The sequence below is a fragment of the Balaenoptera ricei genome, chromosome 2 (genome assembly GCF_028023285.1).
Source record: "Balaenoptera ricei isolate mBalRic1 chromosome 2, mBalRic1.hap2, whole genome shotgun sequence".
NCBI lineage: Eukaryota > Metazoa > Chordata > Mammalia > Artiodactyla > Balaenopteridae > Balaenoptera > Balaenoptera ricei.
The window spans coordinates 71,241,658-71,259,773 of NC_082640.1; the positions used below are offsets into that span (position 1 = coordinate 71,241,658).

Consider the following 18,116-nt stretch of genomic DNA (forward strand, 5'->3'; position numbering starts at 1 on the left):
AGAAAATAATATGTACCTCACGGGGCTATTTTAAGGATCAGTTGAACAAATGTATGAACACAGTATATATTAGTAACTGGAGGTTTGTACCTCTTAATCCCCTTCACCTATCTTCCCTACCTCCAACCCCCACCCCCCTTCTGGTAATGACCAATTTGTTTTTTTGTTTTCTGCATCTGTGAGTCTGTCTTTTTATTGAGTTTTTTAAAAAATTTATTTGGCTGTGCCGGGTCTTAGTTGTGGCACGCAGGATCTTTTTATTTGCGGCATGCGGGATCTAGTTCCCTGATCAGGGATCGGAACCCCGGTCCCCTGCATTGGGATCACGGAGTCTTAACCACTGGACCACCAGGGAAGTCCCTGTCTTCTTATTGAGTTCTTGCATCCACTTCTCTGTTTCCTCCTTTTTTGTCAGGCTCTCAGAGAACACTTTGGCTGTGGTTAATACGCCTGCTTCTAGCACCGCTCCCCTTTCTAATTTACTCACTTCTGGGAAGGAGATCCATATGACCAAATCAGTATTTGAAATGAGTAAATAGACACAGAATGAGATTCTGAAGGCCCAGGTATGAGCAAAGTATATGAACTTTGAATTGGCAACTTTGCAACATCTATTTTGGTGGCTCAGAAGCTTTACTCTTCATTTCTTCTTATTGACTAATTTACCAACGGGTACTACTTTACACACAGCCCGGTGGATGCTTGCAAGTAATAAATGATTACAACTGTTACCAAAGCATAAATATCTCTTATTGTCTAATATTATGGCTAAGGCAAATTAATTGCAAATTGTAAAGGACTTATAAACCAAGGGTCTGTATCCTCTCTCTTTCGTCTCTCTTCTTCAATTTTGCATTTGAAATCAAGTGAGCTCCTTACAGTGCTAAGGTATAATGGAATAGGGTGAGGTCGTCCACAAGTTGGCCAGGAAGCGTAACTAAAAAGGAATTTTTTTTTTTTAATAGTAATCTTTTATTTATTTATTTATTTATTTATTTTTATATTTTATTTTTGGCTGTGTTGGGTCTTCGTTTCTGTGTGAGGGCTTCCTCTAGTTGTGGCGAGCGGGGGCCACTCTTCATTGCGGTGCGCGGGCCTCTTCACTATCGCGGCCTCTCTTGTTGTGGAGCACAGGCTCCAGACGCGCAGGCTCAGTAATTGTGGCTCACGGGCCCAGTTGCTCCGCGGCATGTGGGATCTTCCCAGACCAGGGCTCAAACCCGTGTTCCCTGCATTAGCAGGCAGATTCTCAACCACTGCGCCACCAGGGAAGCCCCCACAAAGGAATTTTTTACATGCATAAAAGGAAAGCCATAAATTACAGCATTGCACAGTAAAAAAAAAAAAAAAAAATTAAGCACCTACTGTATACTACGACTCAGAATTCTTTATTCACATTAACCCTAGGGGGTCAGGAGCACCCTGATTTATAGTTGGAAAAAAAGGCTTATGAAGTTAAGTAACTTGCCAGAAGTCACACAGCTGGTGAGTGACCCAGCTAGTAGACACACAGCATTCCTTCTACCCCTGACATCTGTGCCCTTTAGAAAATACTAAACAAGCATTCCTAGCACTGTCTTCAAGATCTGGTACACCAAAAGTTCCAATGGATTAGCTTTAAGAACACTTCCCCCCATCCTACAACCCTTCTACCCCATGGATTCAAAGAGGGAAGCCATGGTGAGTTAGTGCCATCTGCTGACCATCTCCCTGAACATCAGGATGAAGGACATTCCTCTAGCTGAGGACACGGTTGGGGATGGGGGAACCTTGTGCCATCTTAGGTCACCACCCCCCACTCAAGGACAGACCCAGGAGGACGGTGAGCATCTTCTTGTAGAATCCTTGGTCTCCCTACAGTACCAAGGCTGGGCAGTGATTTACTGAGGGAGAAAGTGGTGGTAATTAGAGGAAGCCTAAAATAGAGGCCTTGAGAAATAAAGGAACAGGCTTCTACCACCACAGAAAACACACCTTATTCATTTCGGCAAATAAAACTTAGCACTTCCTGATTCTAGTATTCTAGCAATAAAAATGGATTCCTGAGCCCCACTCCAGACTATTTTATCAAAACCTTCCCTGGTGGCGCAGTGGTTAAGAATCCGCCTGCCAATGCAGGAGACGGGTTCGAGCCCTGGTCCGGGAAGATCCCATACGCCGCGGAGCAACTAAGCCCATGCACCACAACTACTGAGCCTGTGCTCTAGAGCCCGCGAGCCACAGCTACTGAGCCCGCGTGCCGCAACTACTGAAGCATGCGTGCCTAGAGCTCGTGCTCCGCAACAAGAGAAGCTGCCGCAATGAGGAGCCCGCACACCGCAAGGAAGAGTAGCCCCCGCTCATCCCAACTAGAGAAAGCCTGCGCACAGCAACGAAGACCCAACACAAACAAAAAATTAATAAATTAATAAATAAATAAATTTATATTAAAAAAACCCTTAGGGAAAGGGCCTAGGTGTATTATTTTTTATTTAAAAAAATTTCTTTTTATTTTATTTTTTATAATGATATTCTTGTCTGCTTACATTCTTTTTATTTATGTATGTATGTATGGCTGTGTTGGGTCTTCGTTTCTGTGCGTGGGCTTTCTCTAGTTGTGGCAAGCGGGGGCCACTCTTCATCACGGTGCGCGGGCCTCTTCACTATCGCGGCCTCTCTTGTGGTGGAGCACAGGCTCCAGACGCGCAGGCTCAGTAGGTGTGGCTCACGGGCCCAGTTGCTCCGCGGCATGTGGGATCTTCCAAGACCAGGGCTCGAACCCGCGTCCCCTGCATTGGCAGGCAGATTCTCAACCACTGCGCCACCAGAGAAGTCCTGTATTTTTAAAATTAATTAATTAATTAATTATATTTTTGGCTGCGTTGGGTCTTTGTTACTGCGCACGGGCTTTCTCTAGTTGCGACGAGCGGGCTTCTCATTGCGGTGGCTTCTCTTGTTGCGGAGCATGGGCTCTAGGCGCTCAGGCTTCAGTAGTTGTGGCTCACAGGCTCTAGAGCGCAGGCTCAGTAGTTGTGGCGCACGGGCTTAGTTGCTCCGCGGCATGTGGGATCTTCCTGGACCAGGGCTGAAGCCCATGTCCCCTGCACTGGCAGGCAGATTCTTAACCACTGTGCCACCAGGGAAGCCCGGTGTTTGTTTTAACAAACACCCTGGGTCATCCTTAAGAGGAGGAAGGATGGGGGTAGGGGTGGTCACTGCCTTCATGAAATGGCAGCGTTTTAGGCCCTGATGTGAGATATTTCTGGGTAAGGAGTGAAGATTCTGTGAATCTCTAAAATCTTACCAGCTTTTGGAGGAAGATACAGGGAAGTTACGAAACAGTAGTGGAGATTAGGGTATGAATCCTGGTTCTGCTGTGACCTTTGGCAAGTTACTTAAACTCTCTGTGTCTTGATTTTCTCAGCTGCAAAACCGGAATGCAGGTAACAGTACCTCACTGGGTTGCTGTGAGAATCAGATGAGAAGGTGGATGTGAAAGCACTTTGTAAAGTTCTATACAATGTTCTCAGTATTACTTTGAGTCTCATACTACTTACAGACATGAGCCTTCTTTTTTTTTTGGTCCTTATCTTTTAAAATATAGATGTTGAGTTCCTGTTATGTGTCTGGCAGGATCAATGTCTGCTGGTCTGAAGAATCAGTGTTCAGCCATGAAAAGGAAATGTCTTTATTCAGAAGATACAGTGATTCCCAACAGAATGATGACTCTCTTAAGAGGCTGTATGAGAATCTCTGGTGGAGGAGAAGGTAAGAGTTTTTCTGTTTATCAAAAAGAGCCTTGGGTTAAAAAAGAAAAGATTGAAAAACACAGTTTTCAAATCAGGAGACTTGGGCTCTATTTCTCTTTGTTTCTGACTCAGTATGTGACCTTTGTCAAATCCCTGCTTTTTCATAGGCCTGTTTCCTCATGTGAAAAATCCAGTGCTAGATTGGATGACTCGCTGACTCTAACCATAAAAATATTTTTCACTTAGCAAGTCACAGTGTTTACAATCCTGGAGGTAGAATCAAGCATAAAAGGAAAAAGTTTTACATAGAGTGGAGACATAAAATGTTATGTACTTTTAGTTATGTAGTTCACAAAAGGTAAATAACTCAAGAAGTCAACTCAAGTGAAACTATTTGAGCTGGAAAATTATATTTGACTTTTTTTTTTTTCAGCTTTGGCAAAATTTTACTATTTCATTGCATAGTTTTAGACTATTATTTGTAGTTATTATAGTCCAAGGCAAATAAATTTCCCTTTCTACAAATCTTCTACAGCTTTCAGTGTCCAGGTTTGTCCTTCATTATCCTCTTTCACATTTTGGAACAACCTAGATACTTTTTTTTTTTTTTTTTCTTTTTGGCTGCGTTTGGTCTTCGTTGCTGCGTGCAGGCTTTCTCTAGTTGCAGCGGGCGGGGGTTACTCTTCGTTGCAATGCACGGGCTTCTCATTGCGGTGGTTTCTCTTGTTGCAGAGCACAGGCTCTAGGCGCGCGGGCTTCAGTAGTCACAGTGCGTGGGCTCAGTAGTTGTGGCACATGGGCTTTGTTGCTCTGCAGCATGTGGGATCTTCCCAGACCAGGGATAGAACCTGTGTCCCCTCTATTGGCAGGCCGATTCTTAACCATTGTGCCACCAGGGAAGTCCCCAACCTAGAAACTTTATTTCAAGTGTAAAACTAATCTTTTCCCTTAATAAACAAGAACATATGCCATTCATTATCCTGTATTTGACTTTCTTTTCAAAGCACCATTAGCCTATCAGAAAAGAGCTGACAGTAGGTGTGATATGGAAGTATTTTGCTCCAAAGAGCTGATAAGAACACAAGTATTTGCCATCATTCTCCTGATAGAGGATCCATATTGTCACAGGGAAAATCTCAAATGACTCTGTGCTTCCAAATTGAGAAGTTAAGGGGGGGCCTGATAGGAACCTAACCAGAGGTTTCCCATGAAGTACCAAGTGAGAGAGAAGGGTCTTAGTATGCATCTAGAGCCTCACTGCTCTTTGCCCAGACACCAAGCTCTGCTCCATCTCATGGCTACCTGGTCATACCCTGGAGCAAAGACATTGTCCCAACCTGTGAGTTTCAGGTCAGGGAATGTACACTTGTAAAATGGAATATTCTCCTTTGTCATACAGCCACGTGGTTCCTAAAGAATGATCTTTTACATTTGAACCTTTTCTAGCACAGATGATATTTTATTTAAACGTGACACTCCTCTGTGCTCAAATACCAAATGCAAGTCTTGGTATATCCGCATGGTGTAAGTTCCCCAATTTGAACAACACTGTAAGATTTATACCATCAAAGAGCCTAGCACAAAGTTAGTGCCCCAATACAGGCTTGTTGGGTGCTGATCCTAATAATCCAGGTACATTCTGACCCACAGAGCATAGTTTGGGGGTGATGCATTGAAACTACCAAATTCATGTTGCCTGTGTGATGAAAGCATTACCAGTCTGATGCCAAAGCCACATGACCTTTGCTCACATTTGATAAAAAGTTAAACCGAGTTTTGTACACCTCCCTTTGTTTTGTACTTTCTAGGACAAAGTCTACACTCTGCTAATCAGGCACCTCCTGAGAATTCCTTCTGGGACACTCAATCAGTTGGATCAACCATTGTATAAATTTGTAGAATTTGTGTCTATTAACACTTCTTTGTCAATTATAATTTGCTCTGATTTTATGTCAGATTTTCTGAAGCTTTCTGCCAGCTTTCTGCCAAGCTAATGTAGTTGGAAGATAATTACTTAATCAAGTATTTACTGAATTTCTACTGTGTATTCAGCCCACGTTTATAATGAAATACCTGCCTTCAAAGACTCATAGTACAGTTGGGAATACAGGCTAAATACACAAAACATCAGCCCCTAAATAAAATTGAATACTCAGTTGTCCTTGGAATGATAGAATATATTATGAAACAATATAAAGATATTCCTATGTCATCATACCAGTGGCACATATTTTTGTTTTACTTACTGTTTTATCTTTCCCCACTAGAATAGAAGCTCCATGAGAGAAACTTTTTTGTTTTGTTCAATGTGATTTCCTCAGTGCCTGGCATGTAATTGGTACTCAATAAGTATTTGTTGACTGAATGAGTAAGTCAAGTTTTTAGAATGGACAGAGAAAGGGAAGGCTTCATGGGGTGCCCCCAGATGAGCCTTGGCTTAACAATGCTTTTATTCAGCTTGCTTTATAGCAATCTATAGATTTTAGCAACCAACTTCTTTATTTCTATAATAAGAAGAAAATGTGTATATAATTGAAATAGAAGGTGGGGTGGAATGAAACAAATTTAAATTGTGTGTTAAGAGTCCATGTGACCTGCTTAGCTTACTGCTACAAGAAGTTTGTCCTAGAATCAGTGGTTTTCAAACATTGTTTTAAAGCAGAACAACTATATTTTCTCTTTTTAAAAAAAATATTTGTTAATTTATTTAGTCTGCGCTGGGTCTTAGTTGCAGCACGCTGGATCTTCGTTGCGGCATGCAGGATCTTTTAGTTGTGGCATGTGGGCTTGGACTTCGTAGCTGCGGCATGTGGACTCTTAGCTGCGGCATGTGGACTCTTAGCTGTGGCATGCATGCGGGATCTAGTTCCTGGACCAGGGATTGAACCCGGGCCCTCTGCATTGGGAGAGTGGAGTCTTACCCACTGGACTGCCAGGGAAGTCCCACGACTATTTTTTTTTTAAATTAATTAATTAATTAATTAATTATTTTTGGCTGTGTTGGGTCTTCGTTGCTGCACACGGGCTTTCTCTAGTTGCTGCGCGTGGGAGCTACTCTTTGCTACGGTGCACAGGCTGCTCATTGCGGTGGGTTCCCTTGTTGTGGAGCCTGGGCTCTAGGTGCGCAGGCTTCAGTAGTTGTGGCACTCGGGCTCAGTAGTTGTGGCGCACGGGCTTAGTTGCTCCGCGGCATGTGGGATCTTCCCGGACCAGGGCTCGAACCCGTGTCCCCTGCATTGGCAGGCGGATTCTTAACCACTGAGCCACCAGGGAAGTCCCCCACGACTATTTTTGCAAACAAAACCGCAATAAATGAAACAGATAAAACCAGAGCTGCTCTGATTGACTTTGGAGGTGGCTTGGAGGAGGATTTGGGGAGGTTCACTCTCTTAGTCCCCTAACCCCCACCAAAGAGCTTTGGCTTCTGAGGGATTCTAGGAACACAGTTTGAAAACACTGGATTGAAGGAATTTTAGAGTCTCTATTCTCTCAAAATTCTATTCATGAAGGCAGCTGAGTTAAGACCTGGGCTCCCTTCTCGTCTCTGTCACTTTAAGCTGAAGGAGTACCAGGAGTCAGCACCCGGAGAGACAAAAAAACCTATGTGGTCTGGGCCAAGGCCAATGCCCCTTCTCACGGCCAGACCAGGGGAACTAGAAGCCACATTTCTCTGATCCAAGACTGAAGAGGGCTAAATAACTGACTCTGGCTTGGGTGTCGTCGTCCCCCCACCCCCTCCGTCCCCACCCCCTCCTCCGCCAGCTCAGAACTGAAGGTATCCAAGCTCACTTGGCAATTTCTCTGGGCTTTGGAGTTTATTAGAATCTTATATACAAAGTAAATACTCTGGTGCCAACCCAGACGGGAAAAGAGTATGATTCATTTGTCACCATCCTGCACTTTGTCAGCTTTATTTTGGGCTGCGTTGGGTCTTCGTTGTGGGCTTTCTCTAGTTGTGGCAAGCGGGGGCTACTCTTAGTTGCCGTGCGCGGGCTTCTCATTGCGGTGGCTTCTCTCGTTGTGGAGCATGGGTCTCTAGGCTTCAGTAGTTGTGGTTTGCAGGCTCTAGAGTGCAGGCTCAGTAGTTGTGGTGCACGGGGTTAGTTGCTCTGCAGCATGTGGGATCTTCCCGGACCAGAGATTGAACCCGTGTCCCCTGCATTGGCAGGCGGATTCTTAACAACTGCGCCACCAGGGAAGTCCCGACATCTTCCTTATCCATTCGTCTGTTGATGGATGCTTAGGTGGCTTCCACGTCTTGGCTATTGTGAATAGCACTGCTATGAATATAGGGGTGCATGTATCTTTTTTTTTTTTTTATAAATTTATTTATTTTTACTTATTTATTATTTTTGGCTGTGTTTGGTCTTTGTTGCTGTGCACGGGCTTTCTCTAGTTGCAGCGAGCGGGGGCTACTCTTCGTTGTGGTGCGCAGGCTTTGCATTGTGGTGGCTTCTCTTGTTGCAGAGCACAGGCTCTAGAGCACACGGGCTTCAGTAGATGTGGTGCGTGGGCTCAGTAGTTGTGGCTCATGGGCTCTAGAGTACAAGCTCAGTAGTTGTGGCTCACGGGCTTAGTTGCTCTGCGGCATGTGGGATCTTCCTGAACCAGGGCTTGAACCCGTGTCCCCTGCATTGGCAGGTGGATTCTTAACCACTGCGCCACCAGGGAAGCCCTGATCTCCTTTAGATATCTAGAGAGGAACCAGCCAAACAGAGGTCTAAGAGTAACAGGAGAGAGATTCATGAAGTAACTATTTACCAGGGTGTGCTCAGGTTTAAGGGAACGGACAAAGGATTGTAAAGCACCCAGGGACTAGCAACGGCCTGAAGAGTCATCACCACTAGGCTTGAAAAAACAACGAAAGAGAGCTGTCATCCAACAGTTGTTGCTTGAGGAACTTGGTAAAAAATACCACCACTTACATGTTTCAAGTCAGGAAACCAAAGATAAGGGAAAGATAAGGAACACAGGATGGGAAACCCCCGAAGGGAGGAACTTATCGACTCTTACAGAATCGGCGGCTTTCTAGACTCCTCCTGCGCCCGGCTAAGCCACCGGTCTCACTTTGACCTTCCCAGCCGCCAGTAGAAAATGACCAGTTTACTCTTACGAGCTGGGACTACAACTCCCGGCATGCACCTCTCCGCTACGAACGCAAACTTCTCAACGCTAGGATAAAGCGACTTCCGGAAGAATTGTGGGTCGGGACTTGTAGTTCCGCATGGGGGGAGGTCGGCCTTCTGCCGTAGCGTGCTCATTGGCGCCCAGGTCACCGCCCCCTTCCCCTCGCCTACGTCGGTGTCACACGCACGCACGCGCGGCGCGTGCCCCCGCCCCCTCCCTAGGCCTAGAACGCAGGCACGCGCAAGCCCCCGTGGGCCCGGTAGGCTGGCAGGGTGCGGGGGGAGGAGAAGGGGGAGGGGAGGGGGTGTTAGGTGTCTATTCAGTAGACGGCTGTGGGGCACTAAGAGTGCGAAGGCACTGCTGCCAGGCGGGTGATCTCTGCCCTGGGCCTAGAACCGACAGGAGAGTCCGGAGCCAAGCCAGCGAACCCCGCGAGTAGCAGTCGGCCGCTGAGACCCGGAGGGCGGCAGGGGCGAAGCCCCAGCCTAGGCCCCGCGGAGATGTCGGGCTGCGGCGCTTGTACTTGCGGCGCCACAGCCGCGCGGCTCATCAGCTCCTCGCTCGCCTCCGCGCCAAGAGGTAACGAAGTAGTCCCTCACCTGAGCTCTTGACCCAGCAGTGTTCCAGCCGGCGGCGGTGGGGACCCCGGGGAGGGCGAGAGGCCTCCCCCACCCCGAGGGTATGAGGAGGTGCTCGGTGCTTCGACTGGTAACCCCCTCTTTCTCCGTGGCATGGGTCTCTGCCAACCTCTGGATCAGCTGGTTTTCACATTTGAAGTGCAGCCCTCGGGTTCCCCCACCCTCCCGCTTTCAGGCCCTCTGACTTTGGGCCCAGAATGTGGTCGCTTCGCAGAAACCCTGAAAGAGGCACGCAGTGCTCCGTTCGTTAAAAAGTGTCCCCAGACCCCACTCCGCAGGTGACTGCCGCCTGCCCTGGCTGCGGCTCCTCTGCCGCAGCCCGGCCGGGTTCTCCTCGGGTCTGTCGCGGGCTGCGTGAAGGGCCCGGATAAGGAACCGCCACTGTTGGGGTCCCCCCGGGGCCGCGGGGCGCCGAGCGGGCCGTCCCGGGCGCAGGCCGCGCGGGGGCCGCGGTGTCACAGTCATTGTGCTGCCGCTCACACCGGGACGTTAAGCGGACTCGCACTACTTTTCGGGGGCCGCAGCAAAGCGGGAGATGGAAATTCCCGCAGAAATTGTTTCTGAAGGGCTTAGGTGTCTCAGGAGTCAGTCGTTTGCCGGATTTCCTAACTTGACAGTCCCAAGTAGTTTTTTAAGGGTGGCGCTTGTTTACCTTTCCTTTCTGTTTATCAGGAGCTGTGCAAGAGTGGCAACCCCAGCCAAGAGATTCCGGAAAAGAAACCATTTTTCTCTTCCCTAAATCTATGAATAGCAGACAAAGAGGCTATATCCTGTTATAATCACTAACTTCTAGACAAATTCGTTTTGTTTTGGATTATCAGTTTATGATCTTTGGATTAGAAAAAAAAAAAGCCCCCTTTTCGGAATTTTTAGCTTCACTGTAAAATCCTTACAGTTTACTAAATGTTTATTTTCCAACAGTTTGTTTAACAGAGGGATTCAATGAGGTTGTGTGGGCAGAAGCATTTTGTAAAATGGTACATAAATGTAAAGGAGTGAATTTAGTCCCAGGACACTGTTAATCCTGAACAAGTAGACATCCCTATTCCAGGAATATGAGTTGCAAACAGTCGAAAGTGACAGATATTTAAATTCATTTATTTGACAAATTTGTTGAGGGCTTACTATGTGTCAGGCCCTGCTTTGGTGCTGGAGATGGAGGGGTGAATAAGTCCTCATCTTCGAGTTTAGAGGAATAGACAAAGAATAATATTGTTTCTGGCCCTGTATAAAGGTATGTGTGTGTTCTCCTTGGGCAGGGAAGGCTTCTTTGACAACATTCTTTGTCTCTATCAATTGTCCCTGAAAACTGTGAGTTATAGGGACTGTGCAGCTATTTGTTTATTTTTCTTTTCAAAACAACAGTTGCTTTCAAAATTAAATCTATCATTAGGTAAATCAGCAAAAACTAATGACTTATTTAGGAATTATCTATTTGTTTCTCAGTTAATACAAGTTTACTAGAGGTTTTCAGAAATACCAAACCATAATTTTCACTGTAAAGGAGTAAATTAAACCTAAAATATGAGACATTACCCAATATCATTATAGAGTTTAATATTTTTATATGACAATGAAACAGCAAATGGTTTTCACATGGATTTGAGACTTTCCCAAAGCTAAATTACATAAAATGTTTGTTTTCCATGGTAGAAACTCTAAAAGTATACATAAGTCTACAAGAATATAAAGATGTATTTTTTTTAAGGCCTGAAAAACCTTGAAGAGGGTTATTTTTATTTAGAATTCTTGGAAAGAGGAAGAGAGGTGAAAGATAGAAAAATCAGAATTGAACTTTAGCTAGTTTATTATTCTTATGTACAGAGTTAAGAATTTCAGCAACATAATTTAAACGAATAAAAATAATTTCATCAATATAGTCTTCTAACAGGAAATTTGTACAATTAATTAAGAATAAAAGGGGAGATTTCAGAGCTCCTCTGAAGTACAGTGCTATTCTCTATTTCTATTGGTTTATCTGTCATGTTAGACGTTAAAAAAAATTTTTTTTTAGACTTTAAAAATTTTAAATGGTAGTTTGAAAAATTAATTTGATAAATTGTCATACTAGACACTGGATCTGTTTTCTTTTCCTGTTGGGCTATGTGTATCCAATTTAATATGTTTTTCTTCACTATTCTCTTTGAATATGAAACCTATAGTAAAGTAAAATTTTTAAATATTTTTTCTACTTGAATTGCTGGTGGTTTCAATATTGATGTATATTTTTTAAAATGTACTTTGCATATATAACAGTCAGTTTGCATTCTAAATATATGCATTCAGAAATGTTTGATTCCATTTAAAAAATTCTGAGTGACAAATACTTGGTTTGAATTTGGCTGTGAGAATTGTGTGATCCTGTGTAACTCCCTTGATTTCTGGATGCTTTCTGTTCTTGTCCATTGAAAGGGTGCCACCTCATGAAGGTATAAATGAAGATTTGAAGATGCTCAAACATGTTGGTGGGCTTCCATAATTTTCATGATAGTTACATAATGTGCCTAGCTTAACAGTTTTTAGCTAGATTTTAATTCCCTCCCTCCCTCCCTCCCTCCCTCTCTCTCTCTCTCTCTCTCTTTCTCTCTCTCTCTCTCTCTCTCCCCCTCTCTCGTAGTTAAATCCAATACGAATTAAATAAGACAAAGTGAGTAAATGATAGAGCATCTTTATTTCTAGAATAGCACACTGTTTCCTTATCAACATTTCTCTTTTCTTGGGCATATTCATCTTCAGACCAGCAGACTAGTAGTCTTAGTGAAAACCTATCAAACGTTTTTAAACTTGAGGAAAGCTATAATAGGAGTGATGTTATTTTTCTTTATTAAGAAGTATTCAGTATTCCTGAAGTAATAACTTGGGCATAAAATAAAAATTTGAGATTATTAAAAGCAGTAAGCATTTACTAAGTTGCCAGCATTGTTTGCGAGTTTTTGTTGAATTTTGTTTCCAATTTGTGTTGGAGGTTAGAGGACAGGTGTTTAAGAGAGCATTTAACTTGATTTGCCATTTCATCAGTTGTTACACACTTAAACTATTGTCACTACAAATAGATAGTTTTAAATTTTCATTAGTTCTTTTGCTCTATTTCTAAAATGCAAATTAAAGATCGTTTAATCTTTTAAGCTGAATCATTTGTATGTTTTTGGAGAATGCTTAGTTCAAGATTGAATATAGGAAGTCAAGTATTTAGAAATTGAATAAATTACCCTCCAAGTTCTTAATAGCCCTAAAATCGTTGTACCTTATTCTAGTATATATTTTTTAAAAAACAACTGCCCTGAAACTCAAAGCTTTATCCTTATGACAGAAGTTTTGTAACAGGTTTAACTTTTGACTGTCTTCTGTGATTGCTGCCAAGTACTCTTTCGAAACATACTGCACATAAATACTTCCCTTTTTGGCTTTTAGGGGTTTTTCACCGGGGTTCACAGGCTTCCAAAGGGCCCAGGGATAGAATTCAGAGGTTCTTTGAACTTCATTTTCACTAATCTGAGTGAAGGATAGCATTTCCTTCAATTACGAATGTAGGCAACACACCACAGTAGTATTAGCAATACCTGTGGATTTGTCACCAATCAAAATCACAGATATTTTCATATCACATTACACTACTGGTATCTCAAAATATTGTTTATACTTTACTACTTTGAAATCATGGTAGTTACATTAAAAGCTGTTAAATCTTATTTAATTTTGTTAAGAAGAATATTTTTAAAGAGAAAAACAAATACCGTATGCTAACACATATATATGGAATCTAAAAAAAAAAAAATGGTCATGAAGAACCTAGGGGCAAGACGGGAATAAAGACACAGACCTACTAGAGAATGGACTTGAGGATACGGGGAGGGGGAAGGGTAAGCTGGGATAAAGTGAGAGAGTGGCATGGACATATGTACACTACCAAATGTAAAATAGATAGCTAGTGGGAAGCTGCCTCACAGCACAGGGAGATCAGCTTGGTGCTTTGTGACCACCTAGAGGGGTGGGATAGGGAGGGTGGGAGGGAGACGCAAGAGGGAGGGGATATGGGGATATATGTATATGTATAGCTGATTCACTTTGTTATAAAGCAGAAACTAACACACCATTGTAAAGCAATTATACTCCAATAAAGATGTTAAAAAAATTTTTTTTTAGTATTTTGATAACTACTTCAGGATAATTGGTTTCCTTTGTTATGTATTTTATTCTGTACATTTAAAAACATTCTGGGGCTTCCCTGGTGGCACAGTGGTTAGGAATCTGCCTGCCAGTGCAAGGGACACAGGTTCGTGCCCTGGTCCAGGAAGATCCCACATGCCGCGGGGCAACTAAGCCCATGCGCCACAACTACTGAGCCTGTGCTCTAGAGCCCACGAGCCACAACTACTGAGGCCCATGTTCCACAACTACTGAAACCCGTGTGCCACAACTACTGAAACCCGTGCGCCTAGAGCCCGTGCTCCGCAACAAGAGAAGCCACCTCAATGAGAAGCCCGCACACTGCAACAAAGAGTAGCCCCTGCTCTCAGCAAGTAGAGAAAACCCCCGTGTAGCAGCGAAGACCCAAGGCAGCCAAAAATTAAATAAATTAATAAATAAATAAATTTATTAAAAAAGAAATTCTGAATAGGCCTCACCAGACTGCCAAAGGGCACAAAAAAGGGTTAGAAACTCCTGATTGGGTTGCTGCAATAATTTCTGTGAGGATTTTATATGATTGGTGAATGACTGGTCATTTAAATTGTTTTCTACAGTGGTTTTAAAAAGTGGGGTCCTCAAACCAGCAGCATCAGCATCACCTGGGAACTTGTTAGAAATGCATTCTTGGGTCCCACCTCATACCTTCTGAATCAGAACCAGGGAAGATCCCCTGCAGCCTGTGTTTTAACAAGTTCTCCAGGTGATTCTAATGCATGCCCAAGTTTGAGACCCAGAGGTTTAGTATTTATAGCATCTTGTTGGTGTAGCCCTTAGATTATATCAATAGAATATTACAACAGCTCTTCAGTACCATACCATCAGGGCCAGCAAAGAAATTCTTAAATTTAGATTTTTAAATGATATGAACATGTTTCTCAGATAGTATTTTCTGTGGTGACTGTATGGTTGCATTGGTTTCGTATGTTACTTGATAAATTATTTAAGGTGAAGGACACTTTTTCTTTCTATTCAAGTAGATTTTAAAAGGATCATGTTCATAATTTTTATCTCTCTTAAATTCCCAAAGATAATTTTCTTTCAGCTTATTTTCTAATAATATTAGATATTGTAAATTGTTAAATACTATTTTAAAAGATGTACTGTAAGTGGGAAATAATACACTCTATCTGATACTTCAGGGCTAAGTTTTGTTCTAAACATCCAAGTACAAATAGCCTCACATAAAGCTTGTTACAATTGTAGTTTCCTTTGTGAATACATCATAAAGGTTCAATTAAAAAGTTACCCTTGTTACATAGATTATAATAAATTATTGTATTATGCTACCTTTCATATTAACTTATAATGGATGTTTTCAAGCACACACAAAATAGAACACTGAACCCCAAAATACCTGTCACCCAGCCTCAAGGTGCATTCAACTTTCTGCATTCTTGATTTCATCTATCCCTCTCCTCCATGACTTTTTCTAGACTTGCTTTCTAGATTGACATAGTCTTTAAATCATATTATGTCCTTGGAAAAACATTAATGTTTAGCTTAAATTTCATAAACTACCTTAGATCTCATTCTAATGAGAGAGTAATAGCTAACATAATTTACTGCAAAAAATGGAAATGTTACACTTGAGAAAATTTGAAATGTCTTTTGAAGATGTTTCTTAGAAGGAAAACATCAAATGTAGTTTTATGGTTTTTTTTTTCCTCATTAATAGTCAAGCTTAATAGAATTAAGCAAAATTTTACACTCTTTGGGTTAGGGACTGAGATGTCATAATCCTTTTTTGGTGTTCTTTGTGAATTTATATAGAAATGAGAAAATTTGTTTCCTCTTACTTGTATCTTTCCTGAGTAGTTCGGTGGGTTCATTTTTGTACTTCGTGGAACTGGAGATGGCCTATGGTGATAAGTAAAGAAACTAGTTCTAACAGTAAAGAAACTAGTTCTAACAGTAAAGAAACTAGTTCTAACAGTGTACAAAATTGTGTTGGAAAATGGGAGTCGTTAAAAAACCAGTTATATAATTAAGCAATTGGTTTTGAATTGTTTGACGTACATAATTTTAAGCCAGTTTTTGCATTTGGATATAATATATACAAGTGTGCATGATCTTTTAAAAGCCCTAACAGGTGTGGGAATGAAAATTTAAGTCCTGAGTTGTGAATTTTGCAGGGAATAAAATGAGGGAGGGAAAATCAGTTTCTTAAATTTATCTAAATGTTAACACCTTGGTTGTTTATTACCTCCTAATAACACTCTGCTGGGAAACTTCCTTCTTGGGGATTCATTAATGTATATTATAGCTTATGCAAGATTCTGAATAGCTCTAGGGTACTGAAGTCTATGGAATTTTGTTTAACCTATTGTATGACCATTCAGTTTTCTTGTGTAGGGAACAGTCTTTTAAAGACCAGCTTGGGAAATGCTGCCTTATGGGAGTATGGCTCTTTTGCCATTGACTATAATTTATTCGGAGGCCTGTTTTGTATTTATATGCAAAAAAGCAGGAGCCAGCAAACAATGGCCCCATGGAACAAATCCAGCCACACCCATTTGTTTACATATTGTTTACACTTGCTTTCACGTTACAGGGAGAACTAATGAGATTGAGAATACATATATGGCCCACAAAGCTGAAAATACTTAACTATCCTCGTCTTTTACAGAAAAAGTTTGCCAAATAAGTCAGTGATTAACCTATGTCTTTTCTAAGAATTTTAACTTCAAATATGGCAAAAGGTTAAAATGTTTGAAAGCTGGATGGTGGTTACACAATATTTTTTTATTGAAATGTATTTCTCTTTTCTATAGGATTGAAATATTTTATTAAAACATGTGATTTAATGAATAGCACATAACTTTTAAAAGAACATTTGAAATTTGTTGCCATTGTTGCAGATATTACCCCCATATAACCAAAGAGACAGATGAGTTCACGTCAATTGTTTATTCTCATTGGTAGAAATAATATAAGATGTATTAAGAATATAGGACATAAATGGCCTTTTTCCCCTACAGGTGAGGCAGATGTTGAACTACTTATTTTTCACACTTTGAAAGAGCCATTCATTGTTATGACCTGGGTGGTCTTTCCTTACTTCCAAAGCACAGGTCAGGCCAGTTTTTGAAGATGGTGTAACCAGTTTGTACTACTGCTGTGAAGACTATAGCTTTTTCAACCTCCTTTATGCTTGAGGGATTTTTGTCCCCAGGGGACTTATTGAAGGTGTGTTAATATTTGATGTGTAGACTAAATTTCATTGTATTTTCAGGTATTTCTTGTGGTCGCATTCATATACCAGTTTTAGGAAGGCTTGGGACCTTTGAAACTCTGCTTCTACGAAGAGCTCCTTTTAGAGCCTTTACAGAAACACCAGCATACTTTGCTTCAAAAGATGGGATGAGTAAAGATGGCTCTGGAGATGGAAATAAGGTATTTTATCTTTATTGGCATCTATATACATATTTGAGTTCCCTCATTTAAACAATTAAATATAATAATACTACTCTGTATTTCATTGGTTTGTATGTTTTCTGTAGGAAATGTGAAATATATAAAATGATCTGAAGAATTTTACATATTTTTTAAAAAAATAAATTTATTTATTTATTTATTTTTTGGCTGCATTGGGTCTTTGTTGCTGCGCGCGGGCTTTCTCTAGTTGCGGCAAGTGGGGGCTACTTTTGGTTGCGGTGCGCGGGCTTCTCACTGCAGTGGCTTCTCTTGTTGCAGAGCACGGGCACTAGTTGTACGGGCTTCAGTAGTTGTGGCTTGCGGGCTTAGTAGTTGGGCTCTAGAGCGCATCCGTACTTGTGGCACACGGGCTTAGTTGCTCCACGGCATGTGGGATCTTCCTGGACCAGGGATCGAACCCGTGTCCCCTGCATTGGCAGGCGGATTCTAACCACTGTGCCACCAGGGAAGTCCCTACATATTTTTATTTTGTGTATCAGTCTGAGCCATAAAATAGTTTGATAAGCATTGCACTTAGTAAGCAGTAGTTAAAATTTCTAACACCCCAAAGCAGTAAAGAAGCTTCATTAAGGCGTAGAGAACGGACATGTGGACACAGGCGGGGAAGAGGAGGGAGGGACAAATTGGGAGATTAGGATTGACATATATACACTACCATGCGTAAAATAGATAGCTAGTGGGAACATTCTATAAAGCACAGGAAGCTCAGCTCAGTGTTCTGTGACCACCTAGATGGGTGAGATGGAGGAGGGTGAGAGGGAGGTCCAAGAGGGAGGGGGTATATGTATATATATAGCTGATTCATTTCATTGTACAGCAGAAACTAACACAACATTCTAAAGGAATTATACTCCAATAAAAAAAAACAACTATGTAGTCAGTCTCATGGTTGGTTGGATTGGGAATAACCATCATTTTCTGCTTCCACACAGGTCTTACAACTCATGATAGTATAAACCTTACTTCATCCTCTACCTAAAAATCTTAGATATCTGTATGA

General features: G+C 42.0%; 1 protein-coding gene across 2 annotated transcripts in view; it reads left to right on the forward strand.

Annotated features, from left to right (window-relative positions):
- Nucleotides 1-9,065: 9,065 nt before the first annotated feature.
- CLPX (caseinolytic mitochondrial matrix peptidase chaperone subunit X) overlaps nucleotides 9,066-18,116 on the forward strand; it is a 36,303-nt gene continuing 27,252 nt past the window's right edge. For both annotated transcript variants that reach the window (XM_059913009.1, XM_059913010.1), the window contains exons 1-2: nucleotides 9,066-9,434; nucleotides 16,914-17,074. In XM_059913009.1, coding sequence (XP_059768992.1) covers nucleotides 9,356-9,434; nucleotides 16,914-17,074 — 240 coding nt within the window. In that variant the 5' untranslated portion in view covers nucleotides 9,066-9,355. The remainder of the gene's footprint in view (nucleotides 9,435-16,913; nucleotides 17,075-18,116) is intronic.